The sequence below is a fragment of the Zingiber officinale genome, chromosome 4B (genome assembly GCF_018446385.1).
Source record: "Zingiber officinale cultivar Zhangliang chromosome 4B, Zo_v1.1, whole genome shotgun sequence".
Lineage (NCBI taxonomy): Eukaryota > Viridiplantae > Streptophyta > Magnoliopsida > Zingiberales > Zingiberaceae > Zingiber > Zingiber officinale.
Window position 1 is genome coordinate 16,303,569 of NC_055993.1, and position 14,043 is coordinate 16,317,611.

At 43.8% G+C, this 14,043-nt stretch overlaps 1 protein-coding gene across 1 annotated transcript; it reads left to right on the top strand.

Annotated features, from left to right (window-relative positions):
- Nucleotides 1-1,106: 1,106 nt before the first annotated feature.
- Nucleotides 1,107-1,904, top strand: LOC121977424. The gene has a single exon (XM_042530004.1). The coding sequence runs from the start codon at nt 1,335-1,337 to the stop codon at nt 1,683-1,685; it is 351 nt and encodes a 116-aa protein (XP_042385938.1). The 5' UTR covers nt 1,107-1,334; the 3' UTR covers nt 1,686-1,904.
- The last annotated feature ends 12,139 nt before the right edge of the window (nt 1,905-14,043 follow it).

Sequence of the window (14,043 nt, forward strand, 5' to 3'; positions counted from 1 at the left end):
TAACTAAGGTTTGACATCATATCTATCTCCCTCTCACTCAATCCTACCGGATGAATGTAAATTTATGGAAATTCAAATAAGCTATGTCCATCAATAGATTTCTATCAAAACTCATTAATCAATTTAAAATTCTAAGATTACACCTATTTTAAATTATATGGATTTCTAAGATTATAAAAAATTTAAATATATCGTCCATTATTTATTTTGGACTCTTAAGAGGTGTTCCAGTATTAATGATGGGAGAAATAAAATAGAAAGGTCAGTAAAGTGCCTTTGATAAATTATTTGTGTATAGTATATCCTTTCGTAAATTTCCGTAATAAAATTTCCTTTTAATACCATTTTGTTCGTTCATTAAAATGTAAATGAAAGATAAATGATCGTTTTAATTTTGCGCGTGTTTAAAAATGACCAGTGGATTTTTATGATGTACATAAATAAAATTGTTTAAAATTATGAGTAAATCTGTTAAAAAAAATGGAAAAGGCTCGACTGATTTAATTATTATTTTTAATTAGCATTGTATTTAAACTATAATGCATCGAATATTTATATAGTCTCAAATATTCACAGTCGATTATTAATTACAGTGAATTACATAATATTTTTCACTCGAATCCGATATTGAGGTATTGGACCGCCAATATTTTCAAAACAATAAGAAACTTTCGAATAAACTCGATTAACAAAACGCTATTATTATGCGGTACTTTGCATGCCATCCGCCGAGCCTTTGCGCGTTTCGTGTTCTCTCCAATTAACACATGGGTGTATTATGGGTAAATTTAGTAGAGTGTCTTTATCAACGGGAAGTTGCAACTTCCCCCATGGCCCCACGCTACACATGCAGCCATCCTTCTTAGGACGCTAAATGACCTATTTACCCCTCCTTGCCCCTAAGAAACCGAGAAAATAAAATGACAAAAGAACCCCTGATGGAAGTCGTTAACTCCGACCCGAACGCTCATCATCAGACGGCTAGCGTTCGCCTCCTCGGCGGATCAGGTATCCCATGGCACTACCGTGATTTTCGTAAACAAAAAGGGGAATTTATTCGCTGCGGACTCTATAAAAGGAGGTTCGACCTTGCTTTCAAAGGCTTTGCTAATCTCCCCCAATTCTTCTCCTTCCGCTTCTCTCTCGTTCGACGACGGTTGCCCTTCGCCGGAGTAACTAAGGTCCGGTCGATCTCTCCTCTTCCGACGCCGCCTCTAATTTTTTTTTTCCCCTTTTTTTTGGGGGGCTGGTGGTACACTGTATTTTGATTTCACTGGGTTCATTTCACCAATCTCGAGGGCGTCCTGGCTGACGTGGCGGGAGGGAGGGTCAGGATGCTGAGCGAACCAGAGAAGAAGCTTGGCTCGGCGGGGAAGCGGAAGGGCCGCGATCAGGGCGAGGCCCAATCCGTGGCGGAAACGAAGCGAGCTCGGGCCGAGATCGAGGCCACGGCCCAGGGGAAGGACAACAGGCTCCTCGCCGGCTTCCTCGCGCACGAGTTCCTCTCCGCGGGCACGCTCCTCGGGCGGCGGTGGGATCCGTCGAAGGGTGCCTTCGAGCAGGGCATACTTCCACCGGCCTCCGGCGCGTACAGCCAGGCGTCGTACTTGTTGCTGAAGGCGGAGGGAACCCACATCCCCGGCGTGGTGAACCCTAGCCAGCTCGCCAGATGGCTTCAAATGTGAGCGAGGGGGAACTTGAATCAAACTAAAAAAAACAGGTAAGGGGTTCAAGCATCCACAGAACAATGGTTTTATTTTATCTTGATCGATCCTTTTTTTCGTGGATTGTCTTTGAGTAGTATAGCTGATTAGTTCCTGTAGCTCCTTTAACTCTAGCAAATGATTGAATTTCTGTTATTGAAGATCATGCCTTCGATGTTAAAGTATTACTTCTATTCTGCTTTTCTTGGGAGTCTGGTGCGGATTCTCCGTGTTCTTGATTGAATCGGAGGTGCTGTTGGATATCTTTCATTCAATTGGTAAATCATAGTAGTTACATCCAATGCAAGTAACATTAGATTCAACAGTTCATGACTGTCGCCGCAATCAATTGCATATATCTTGATCAATATTCTCAAAATTAAAAAATTCTATCGCCTGAAATTTTTTTCTTTCGTATTCATTACTGTCACTGTTTTAGGTCTCCATATACCTTAGAAATATCTTTGCATTCAAGTAATTGACTAACATTTATGATTATATTGCACATCTAGATGGTAAACATCATAGAATATGGATAGTATGTGCATTCAGATGTTTTCGATTTGTAGATAATTATATCTTTTGTAAATCTTGATTGAACCTTTTATTTCTCAATCATGGATATATGGCTTTAAAATTATGCTATTTAATTTTGGGAAAAAGACAATATCCAATGAAGATTTATATTTTGATGGTGGGGTTACATTAGCACACACTTTTATCATGAGATGTCCTTATATGAATTGAATATGAGACTATTTTCATGCTTTAGTACTGAATGATAAACTCTAAAACCCTAAACTCAAGTAGTATTTTAGTCAATTTTAAAATATAATTAACATAGAATATGACGAACTCAAGTACGTAGCACATTAACCGACTTTAGAAAGACTTGATGGTGGAGCCAAAGCATAGAATATTTTGAGATGTTGCAATGTATGTGCTTATATCTTCCGACAAAGAATGAGTCTTTATATATACATGTTTAAAGAATTTGTTCTTGCCCATTAAAGTTGCAACCCTTGGGATAGAACATCAACTACCAATAATTTCAATATGATGGCAAAAGACGATTTGCTCGTTCCAGCGCCTCCATCAACTCATTCGTAGATTAATATGGAAGAGGTAAATCATGGATGACTACTAATCTTAGACAGTTGCTTGCCTGTCGAGCTATGGTGCAATGGCAAACTGCTCAAATAGTTTCTCAAACACATATGGTTTGAATGCCATCTATGACGTACTGTAGGACGTTGACTACTGAGCGAGAAGTCATCCATGCTTTTGGATTTGTCCACCTCTGGCACTAGTTAGACTGAAATCCCAAATGCCTGGATTATATATATATATATATATATATATATATATATATATATATATATATATATAAAACATGATGAGATGCACATGCCAATCAATAATCAGTCAATAACTAAACATTTTGTTAAATGCACCACTTTGAAAGGTTAGATAGGAGTTATCTAATGGTTGATCTGCTTGGCTAGGCAACTCTTGTGATAGTATGTTAGAATTGAATAACAAAGTGACCATCTAGTATAATTATATCTAAAGTTTAAAATTTCTTTGTAATTGAGAATAAATTAAGATTAAAATTTATCAGGTAAAAAATAACAAATGCAAAAATAGAACTTTGATGTAAACAACAAAATCATCTAAATGCAAACGTTGAACATTAAGGTTTTATTTAATATCCTTTAAAATTTCAAATTCTATAAAATAACTCATATAAAATTTTGTCTATAATTCGATATTTGAAACATCCCTCTACGTTGCATTTAGAAACAGTTTGAGCTTTTTTTTTTTTTTTGAGCAATTTTAACTAAAGCTTGGTTAAAACTATTCTAAGATTGAACAATTTTGATCAAAGTTAGAGCAAATTTAATTAAAGTTTTATTTTAGAGCATCTCGTGGGAGCTCTCCAAAGTCAGCCCTATGTAAAAAATAAAATCTCTATGTATTTTTCCATTATTAAAAAATTCTCAACAATTCCTTTATGTGTCTCATTTTTTTTTATTATATTTTATCTTATATATAATTAAAATCCTCCGTATCATCCCTCCCTTCCTTAATTCAAAAATCTCTTCAGACAAATTTAAATTAAAAATTTTATTTTAATAATAATAAAAAAATAATGTGAGGGAGAGACCCTGTAAATATTAAACCGCTTCTTATCGAAGGTGAAAGAGATAGGAGGGAGCTCTCTCCGTGTCGCCATATCCACAGTGGGAGCTCGATGCCTTTATATTTTTAGTTGTTATTTTACATTGTCGATTAATATTTACATGATCCATCTAATTTTACGAAAATTTTCTCAATTAAGATAAATTAAGAAACACTCACAATGAATGACTCATTAGCTTAACATTTTTAGATCAATCGCCTATTAAAAAAATTCATTCATTAATTTGTCAACTAAAACTTGATATTTAAATGTTTGGAAAATAAAAAAAAAAAATGCTCTACCGTTACAGCATTACCCGAGGGCTAAAAGTTATTTAAAGATAATATAGTTTCAATTAAAGTTATTGAGTATGTTAAATTATTGATGAGGAATTATTTTGATAAATTTTAAATGAGAGATACCTTTTATAATAGGAGTAAAAAAAACAGAGTTGGCTCTGGATAGTGTGGTGGTAAAGTGTTTAACAGACTCCTCCAGAGTTTGAATCTCACCCGCTGTAAAAAAAAAAATCTCTAATATAATGAAAAATCTAAGAAGTTTATGAGCGTGCACACATTTGTACTTTCGAATGTGTAATTTTGATCCTTGTCCTAAAAACTTATTTTAAAACTTTCTTTCTTCGCTGCTATTATTATAATAATTTTAATTAAAATTATTATAAATTATTTAAATATAAAATAAAATTACTTCTATTAATTAAAATTATTACATATAGAATAATATTATATAACAATATTATTTTCAAACCTGATTCAAATATAAAGTGAGAATAAAGATTTCTTAACAAAATAGGCACACTTCATCCTAAAAATATTCTTAATTTTTTTATCACTTTAATTAATTACCTAACCAGGTAATCAACTCTATTTTGACTAATTCTACAATAACTTTTCTTATAGGTTGGTTAAAAATATGTCACTATAAAAATATGGAACCATCATATTAGTGCCTCCCAAGCCTTTTACTACCATTGAGATGGAGGTAAAGTGAAGAAGTTCAAGTGACAAGTGTCTCGACGGAGATTTAAAGAGGCAATGAACTCCTCTATTAAATTTTGATCCACTACTATAACTTCATCCCAAACACTTACCAACTAAAGGGCTCTGACATATGTCACCATAGGCATTATGGAAATTGGGCATAATGAAACCAAACAATTTTAGCGAGACTCAACTTTTTATAATTTTTCTCGTCACTACAGCTCAAACTTTCATAGCTTCTAATATTACCATTTTCTTAGTTTTATAGGTGTGGTACAGTGTCAAAGAGCAATAAAAGGACTATAATTTCAATCTCAAATAAGACAAATATCTTAAAGATCGACTGTGTCAATTATGTTCCATATTTATCCAGTAGGAAAACTAGCTAGGGAGAGATCGTCTGTCTGGCAAAATTTGAACACTTAAATTATAAAAAATTATCATTCCCTCGTGATAGCATATGCGCTCAATAATACTCTCTTTGAGTGGGAGATTTAAATTATATCACGGTTGCAGATGAATGTTAAAGACAGATAAGAAGTGCAGGAGGTGGAACTCCAGATAGATGGAAGCCTTGAAAGAGTGAATTTTTGACATAAAAATTCTAGAGGTGGAATTCCTCGCATGTGGAATTCGAAGAAGTCTTGGCAAGTGGAAGTGTAGGGAGGACGGAGTCAACGTAGGTCCAGTCTCGGTAGTACTCCGCCCCAAAATAAAAATAAATTATTATACACATTTTTACATATAAATAAATATTTATAATATTTTTTATTAATGAAAAAGCAATGGTTTATTACCTCCATGATATTTTATTCATTGTAATCATCACTAATGTTTATAAAGAGGGCATGTGGTCCTCATACGGTGTGATAATTGAGATATGAGATATTATCATATGAGATTTTAGAGTCGAAACTTAGCGCATCCGAGCATGTCTTCTCCTCATGTTTCATTCACTTGGATCTCTGCAAGGATCTTTTTTCTGTCACGAATATATGTTGTTTTTTTTTTTTGTAAAAGATCCCTACAATCTCTCATGTTCAGTTCGTTGGGCTCCATTCTGTCAGGTAGTGCCCACTCGAATAAGTCATCTGCGCCACCGCCAACTCCACCCCGTAAAGCTCCAATTGTATCCTCGAGTAGGACCATCGAACTCACCACCATTGCCTCGCCGCTCAGGACGAATGACACATGATGAAACACCCTCGCCTCCTTTCACACTGACATTTGCAGCCTGATCACCCACACGTTGACCATCACCCGAGACTACGTCGGAACCAAGTACCCAACCACTTGGATCTCCTCCACCATCTCGTGGAGCATCAGCAAGATAGACAGGTGCAGGTAGAGGGTCTCCTTCATTGTGCACTTGAGGTAGGGGAGCTTCACGAGCTCGCTCTCCTAGACCAACTGGTCTAAGCCAATGACGACTGCCAGCTAGCTCTTCTTGCACACACCACATCTCGTCAGGGTTCTTCATCAACTCGACCATCGCTCATTTGATTGCCGATGCCATCGTCTCTACATCACGAGGCAACCACTACCTTGCATGCCCACGTCGCTACCTCGTTGGATAGCGCAAGCGATCGCGCCTATACGGAACTAATATTCTAGCTCTGTCCTTACATGAGAGAGTGTATTCCTAGCAAATAGATCATCAAAAGTGAAACTCTTCATAGGTTTGTTGAATGTCAAAGATCATTTACTAAAGAGCTCAGGTGACCTAGATAAAGTTAGCCTTTATTTGTAATTGTCCGAGTGAAACGACTGACATTTTAAGTCAGGCAGGTAAAGGTAGTAATTGACCTTTATTCGGTCATTTAATGTCATTTATTGCAACAAAGGGGTCTGAGCTCTTATATAAAGATGCACACATTAATGCGAAACACTTCATTCACTTTCGTTCCTGTGTCCTAGGAAATAGATGTCCAATGTAACCTTGAAGCATTGTCGGAGAGAGAGGAATCTGTTTTAAGAAAATTACGTCAAACGTAAACCTCAATATCTTCTTTTTCTAGATCGGGCAACCCATTTGATCTCGGTCTCCCGACTCAGTGTTCGACGATCCACTTGAGAGTTAGATCCGCTCAACACCCCAACCCACTCGCGGTACTCAGAACCCATTCGAGTCATTCAACAGTTACTCGATTGACTTGGTTATCGGGCGACTCAGTGAACTCGACACTTGTTGACTTGGTAGATCGATCACTAGACAAGTTGGACACTTGGCATCACGACTCAGCGCTCAATAGACACAGCAAATTGAACCGATTGGGTCACTCACCACCTTCTTGTAACTTGGTAGCTCGATCACTCAGTCAACTTGACATTCAGTAACTTGGCCAAGACAATCAGCTAAGCTTGATTATTCTGGATAGTCGAACTAGCATAGTCTGACAATTTGAGATTATTAGTTAAGATCATTATCTAACAGATAAGCCTAAAATTGAATTTTATAATTTTTAATTTAGAATATCCCCTATATAATAAAAATTGTATAATAAAATAACACTCAAAGGTAGAGGCTTGTTGAAGAGATATACAAGAGAGGAGCATGATCAATATGAAAGTGTCAGAATAGTGCTCTAGTGTGATCCTGTCCGGAATCTGAGTCGGATGGACCGTCGGATGAGGTGGATGGAATGTTGATGGAGTCGTGATGTCCCAGAGGGGGGTGTGTTGAGATGACTTCCATGTTGACCAAGTCTTCAGAAGTCCTTTGGTCAACGTTACCTGCAGGCAGTGACCGGGTTGCCCCGGTCTCTGTTACCCCGAGGCTCAAGGCAGATCCGATGAATATATAAGTAACAGACTAATATTAGAATAATAAAACAAATGGAGGGTGAGTATGAAAAACGTACCCTGGTCCAGGGGACGCCCTCGGATGGGACGCTGCTCGAGCTGTCGGGATCCGGGAGAGTAGATGAATACGCCGGATGAGGAGCTGGATCTGACGACACTGAGTTGGACGCAGAACAAAACCGAAAGACGAGCTACAGGTCTAGAGAGATAATAACAGCACGTAGGGCGAGATAAAACATCGACACATAGGCTGGGATAAAACATTGGCAAGCAGGCCAGGATAAAACATCGACATGCAGGCCGGGATAAAACATCGGCACGTAGGCCGAGATAAAACATCGGCACGCAGGCCGGGATAAAACATCGGCACGCAGGCCGGGATAAAACATCGGCACGCAGGCCGGAATAGGATCTCGGCCCGCAGGCCGGACAACAATAATACCAAGGAGGCTAGACACAAATCACACCGTCCGAAACACAATCGCGGCTCTAAGGCCGGAACACAACAATGACTCGATGACTGGTATAGTGCCGAAGACGCTCGTCAACATGGGTCGGATACCGGATCGACTTCGGAAATGTACTGCCATGCAGATCGGAAGCCGTCTACGACGCTGGAACTCGGCCATGGCTCAGCAGCCATCCACGACGCTAGAGACGGCTGTGAACGCTGGTTGATGACGGTGACAAGGGGCTGGACAACAAATGGTTGTGCCCTTAACGCCGGAGAGGGCAGGCATTGATCGCGACGATGATGGCTAGCCGCTGCGATGAGGAAGAAAGTGGGGGCGGTGTCTGTCCGATGGCTGTGTCGCAAGGAGAAGAGAAGGATGGCGGCGTCGCGAGGAGAAAAGGGAGAGAGGAGAAGAGGTGGCGGCCGACATCGGCTCCGGCGAGGAGCGTGAGGAGGAAGAAGGTCCTGTAGTGGTGGTCGTCGCTCAAGGGTGGCTGCGAAGGAGATATCAGCGGTGACGTTGCGGTGAGGAGAGGGAGAGGAAAGAGGTGGTTGCCGGCGTCGGCTCCGGCGAGGAGCGTGAGGAGGAAGAAGGTCCTGTTCTTGTTGGCGGCCCCCCCCCGCCCCCCTCCGCTACAGTGTTCTATCCCCCTTAAAGACCTACCTCGTCACTTTCCCAAATTGCCCCTCCCTTTTCCCTTAATTCCTCCTCTACCCTAAACCATATTCACATCACAAGTCTCCCCTTCAAGTCTAGTCGAAGGAGGCGCAAGTCCGATTAACTAGACCCAGCCAAGCGAAAAGCAAAATCCGTCCTGAATGCATAGTCAGATCGCTGGTCTTGTCCTATAGTGTCGGACAAGTAGCTACAAACGGCGAGCGCCCAGCAGAGCGACGAAAAGAATAAGTGTCGACCGAGCGACAAAAGCAATACCGAGTGTGTTGAAAGAGCGATCTAGCGAATGTCGAGCGGTATCGAGCAGACGATCAAGAGATGCTGAATAAAGCGAACGAGCGACAATAGATCAATATCGAGCGACCGAAAAGTGTTGACCGAGCTATAGTAAATCGCGACTGGGTAATAGAGAGAATGATAAATGAGCAGAGTCGTAAGCGCGACCGAGAAAAATACTGACCGAACGTCAATAAATCACGACCGGACAATAGAGAGAATGATGGGTGAGCAAAGCCGTGAGTGCGACCGAGAAAAATTCTGACCAAGCGTCAATAAATCGCGACCGGGCACTAGAGAGAATTATGGACGAGCAGTACCGTGAGCGCGATCGAGAAAATACTGACTGAGCGTCAATAAATCACGACCGGACAATAGAAAGAATGATGGGTGAGCAGAGCCGTGAGCGCGACCGAGAAAAATTCTGACCGAGCATCAATAAATCGCGACCGGGCAATAGAGAGAATTATGGACGAGTAGAGCTGTGAACGCGCCCGAGAAAAATACTGGTCGAGCGTCAATAAATCGTGACCACGCAATAAAGAGAATGATAGCCGAGCATAGCCGTGAGCGTGACCGAGAAAAATACTGACCGACCGTCAATAAATCACGACTGGGCAATCGAGAATGCCAAGCGGTGCAAAGCGAACACCCGAGCAGATGGGCAAGTGATACTGATCGATCGACTAAGAGAAGGTCGGTTGTGTGATCGAAAGAATGTCAAGTGGATGCGAAGCCTGCGCTGAATAAACACGGAGCCTGAGACCAAATGAGAATGGGAGAAGAGCCCGTGGATCGAGAGCGAATGGGAGCGGAACAATCAGTCGGTTATGCGAATGCCAAGCAAGGGGGAAAGTGGGTATCGACCGAGTAGCAACAAGCAACCGTGGGGAGCGAAATGCAAATGATGAGTGCTGGGCAGATCGACAAGTGAGCAGTAAGTGCTGACCGAGCAACAGCGGTGAGTGAAAACGTGAGCTGAGAGTGCTGGGCAGAGCGACAAGTGAGCAGTAAGTGTTGACCGAGCAACAGCGGTGAGCGAAAACATGAGCTGAGAGTGCCGGGCAGAGCAACAAGTGAGCAGTAAGTGCTAACCGAGCAACAACGATGAGCGAAAACGTGTGCTGAGAGTGCCGGGCAGAGCGACAAGTGAGCAGTAAGTGCCGATCGATCAACATCGGTGAGCGAAAACGTGAGCTGAGAGTGCTGGGCAGAGCGACAAGTAAGCAGTAAGTGCCGACCGAGCAACAACGACAAGTGAATCAAGTGTGATGAGTGTCAAGCAGAGCGGCGAGTGAGGAGTGAGTGCCAACCGAGAGGTCGTTGTGCGTGAGAGCATGCTCACTTATAATTCGCACTGGGGCGAGAGTCTGGAATCCCGACCAGTAGGTCGTTGGGCGTGAGAGCATGCTCACTTATAACTCACACTGGGGCGAGAGTCTAGGACACCGACCTGGAAGGTCGTTGGGCGTGAGAGCATGCTCACTTATAACTCGCACCAGGGCGAGAGTCTAGGACACTGACCTGGAAGGTCGTTGGGCGTGAGAGCATGCTCACTTATAACTCGTACTGGGGCGAGAGTCTAGGACACCGATCCCGAAGGTCGTTGGGCGTGAGAGCATGCTCACTTATAACTCGTACTGGGGCGAGAGTCTGGGACACCGACCCGGAAGGTCTTTGGGCGTAATAGCAATGCTCACTTATAACTCGTACTGGGGCGAGAGTCTAGGACACTGACCCGGAAGGTCGTTGGGCGTGAGAGCATGCTCACTTATAACTCGTACTGGGATGAGAATCTGGGGCACCGACCCGGAAGGTCGTTGGGCATGAGAGCATGCTCACTTATAACTCGCACTGGGGCGAGAGTCTGGAGGCGTAAAAGCATGCTCACTTATAACTTGCACTGGGGCGAGAGTCTGAAGGCGTAAGAGCATGCTCACTTATAACTCGCACTGAGGCGAGAGTCTGGAACCCGACCGAGAGGTCGTTGGGCGTGAGAGCATACTCACTTATAACTCTCACTGGGACGAGAGTCTGGAATCCCGACTGTACAGTGATCCGGAGGCCTAACCAGTACTTGATCTGGAGACGTGACCAGGAATTGATCTGGAGATCTGATCAGGAATTGATCTGGAGACCTGACCAGGAATTGATATGGAGACCTGACCAGGAAACAATCTGAAGGCCTGACAAAGAAGCAATCTGGAGGCATGACCAGGAAACAATCTGAAGGCCTAACCAAGAATTGATCTGGAGGTCTGACCATGAATTGATCTGGAGACCTGACCATGAATTGATCTGGAGATCTGACCAGGAATTGATCTGGAGACCTGACTAGGAATTGATCTGGAAGTTCGGCCGAGCATTGGTCTAGAAGCCTGGCCGAGAATTGGTTTGGAAACTCGACCGAGAATTGGTCTGGAAACTCGACTGAAAGATCATTAGCGATACTCCGATCCGAGACCGATGGTGATACTCTGGTCCGAAATCAGTGGCGATAACTTGACCCCCGACCGGGGGAGAATAAGCCTTGAAGCCCATAGAAGCGGAACCCGTAGCAATATGAGGGAGGAGAGCCTTTATCATACCTGATCTCGGGGTGGTGTCGACCGACTGATGATCTGTCTCGATCCCTCAACTCTAAAATACCCCTGAAGTCAGGGAGAGAAATAGTATCGATCCCGTGACTTCCAAATATCCGCGGAGTCAGGGAGAGAATAATCTGAGCTCCAACCGTCAAAGGAAGTGAAGCCCATAGTCATATAAGGGAGCAGAGCCCATAGCAATAGAAGGAAGCAGAGCACCACGGGTGAAGAGAGCAGAGCCTGTAGACGTAAGAAGATGCAAAACAGGTGGAGAATACAGAGCATATAGTAATAATAGAGTGAAGCACCTATAGCAGTAAGAGGGTACAAAACCCCATGGTGAAGGGTGTAGAGCCTGTAACAGTAAGAGGATGTAGAGCCTCATGGTGAAGGATGCAAAGCCTATAACACACCTGATCGGGGAGCTGGACCCCTGGTCCCTGATTGGAGAGTAAGACCCCTAGCCTATAATCCAAAAGTGAGACCCTTAGATCCTGATCGGGAAGTCGTACTGCGAGTCAATGATCAGGGAGCTGTGTCCCTAGTGTAAGAGCAGGGAGCTGTGTCCCTAGTGTATGAGCGGGGAGCTGGGCCCCTAATGTCCGATCAAAAATCGAAGGCCCTAGTCTTTGATCAAGGAACTAGGATCTTACTCTCTATCAGGGAGCTATAGCAGCTCCTATAACCGTAAAAAGGGAGCAGAGCTTGTACCGTACCTGATCGGGGAGCCGTGCCAACCGGCTAAGGGTTTGTCTCGGTTCCTTAACTCCCGAATACTCATGGAGTAAGGGAAAAAACATGATGGAAAAACTAACCTGTCGGCCAGCTGAACCTAGACTTGATCCCTCAACTTCCGAATACCGGTGGAGTGAGGGTAGAAGATAATATATTCGTCGGGATCCTCCAGAACTGTGATAATGACAGAGAACCTCCCGACGTCGCCCATCTTCACGTCCCAGAATAGGTGGAGAAGATTCCCACAGATGGCGTCAAATTTGATCCTGTTCGGAATCTGAGTTGGATGGACCGCCGGGTGAGGTAGATGGAATGTTGACGGAGTCGCGATGTCCCGGAAGGGGGGCATGCTGAGATGACTTCCGTGTTGACCAAGTCTTCAAAAGTCCTTTAGTCAATGTTACCTGCAGCCAGCGATCGGGTTGCCCCGGTCTCTGGTACCCCGAGACTCGAGGCAGATCCGACGATTATATAAGTAACAGGCTAATACTGGAGTAATAAAACAAATGGAGGGCAAGTATGAAAAAACGTACCCTGGCCCAGGGGGCACCCTCGGATAGGATGCTGCTCGAGCTGTCGGGATCCGGGAGAGTAGATGAATACGCCGGATGAGGAGCTGGATCTGACGACACTGAGTTGGACGTAGCACGAAATCGAAAGACGAGCTACAGGTCTGGAGATAATAATAGCACGTAGGCCGGAATAAAACATTAGCACGCAGACCGGGATAAAACATCGGCACGCAGGCCGGGATAAAACATTGGCACGCAGGCCGGGATAAAATATCGGCACGTAGACCGGGATAAAACATCGACACCTAGACCGGAATAGGATCTCGGCTCGCAGGCCGAACAACAATAATACCAAAGAGGCTAGACACAAATCACACTGTCCGAAACACAATCGCGGCTCGAAGGTCGGAACACAACAATGACTCGATGACTGGAATAGTGCCGAAGACGCTCGTCAACATGGGTCGGATACCGGATCGGCTTCGGAAATGTACTGCCATGCAGATCGGAAGTCGTCTATGACGCTGGAACTCGGCCGTGGCTCAGCCACCGTCCGCGACGTTAGAGACGGCTGTGAACGCTGGTTGATGATGGTGACAAGGGGCTGGACAACAAAGGGTTGTGCCCTTAACGCCGGAGAGGGCAGGCATTGATCGCGGTGGTGATGGCTGGCCGCTGCGACGAGGAAGAAAGTGGGGGTGGTGTCTGTCTGGTGGTTGCGTCGCAAGGAGAAGAGAAGGATGGCGGCGTCGCGAGGAGAAAAGGGAGAGAGGAGAAGAGGTGGCGGCCGACGTTGGCTCCGGCGAGGAGCGTGAGGAGGAAGAAGGTCCAGTAGTGGCGGTCGTCGCTGGAGGGTGACTGCAAAGGAGATATCAGCGGTGATGTCATGGTGAGGAGAGGGAGAGGAAAAGAGGTGGTTGTCGGCGTCGGCTCCGACGAAGAGCGTGAGGAGGAAGAAGGTCCTGTTCATGTTGGCGGCGGCGAAGCAAAAAATCATGAAAACCCCGCTATCTCTGCTACAGTATTCTTTCCCCCTTAAAACCCTACCTCATCACTTTCCCAAATTACCCCTTCCTTTTCCCTTAATTCCTCGCCTACCTTAAACCATATTCACATA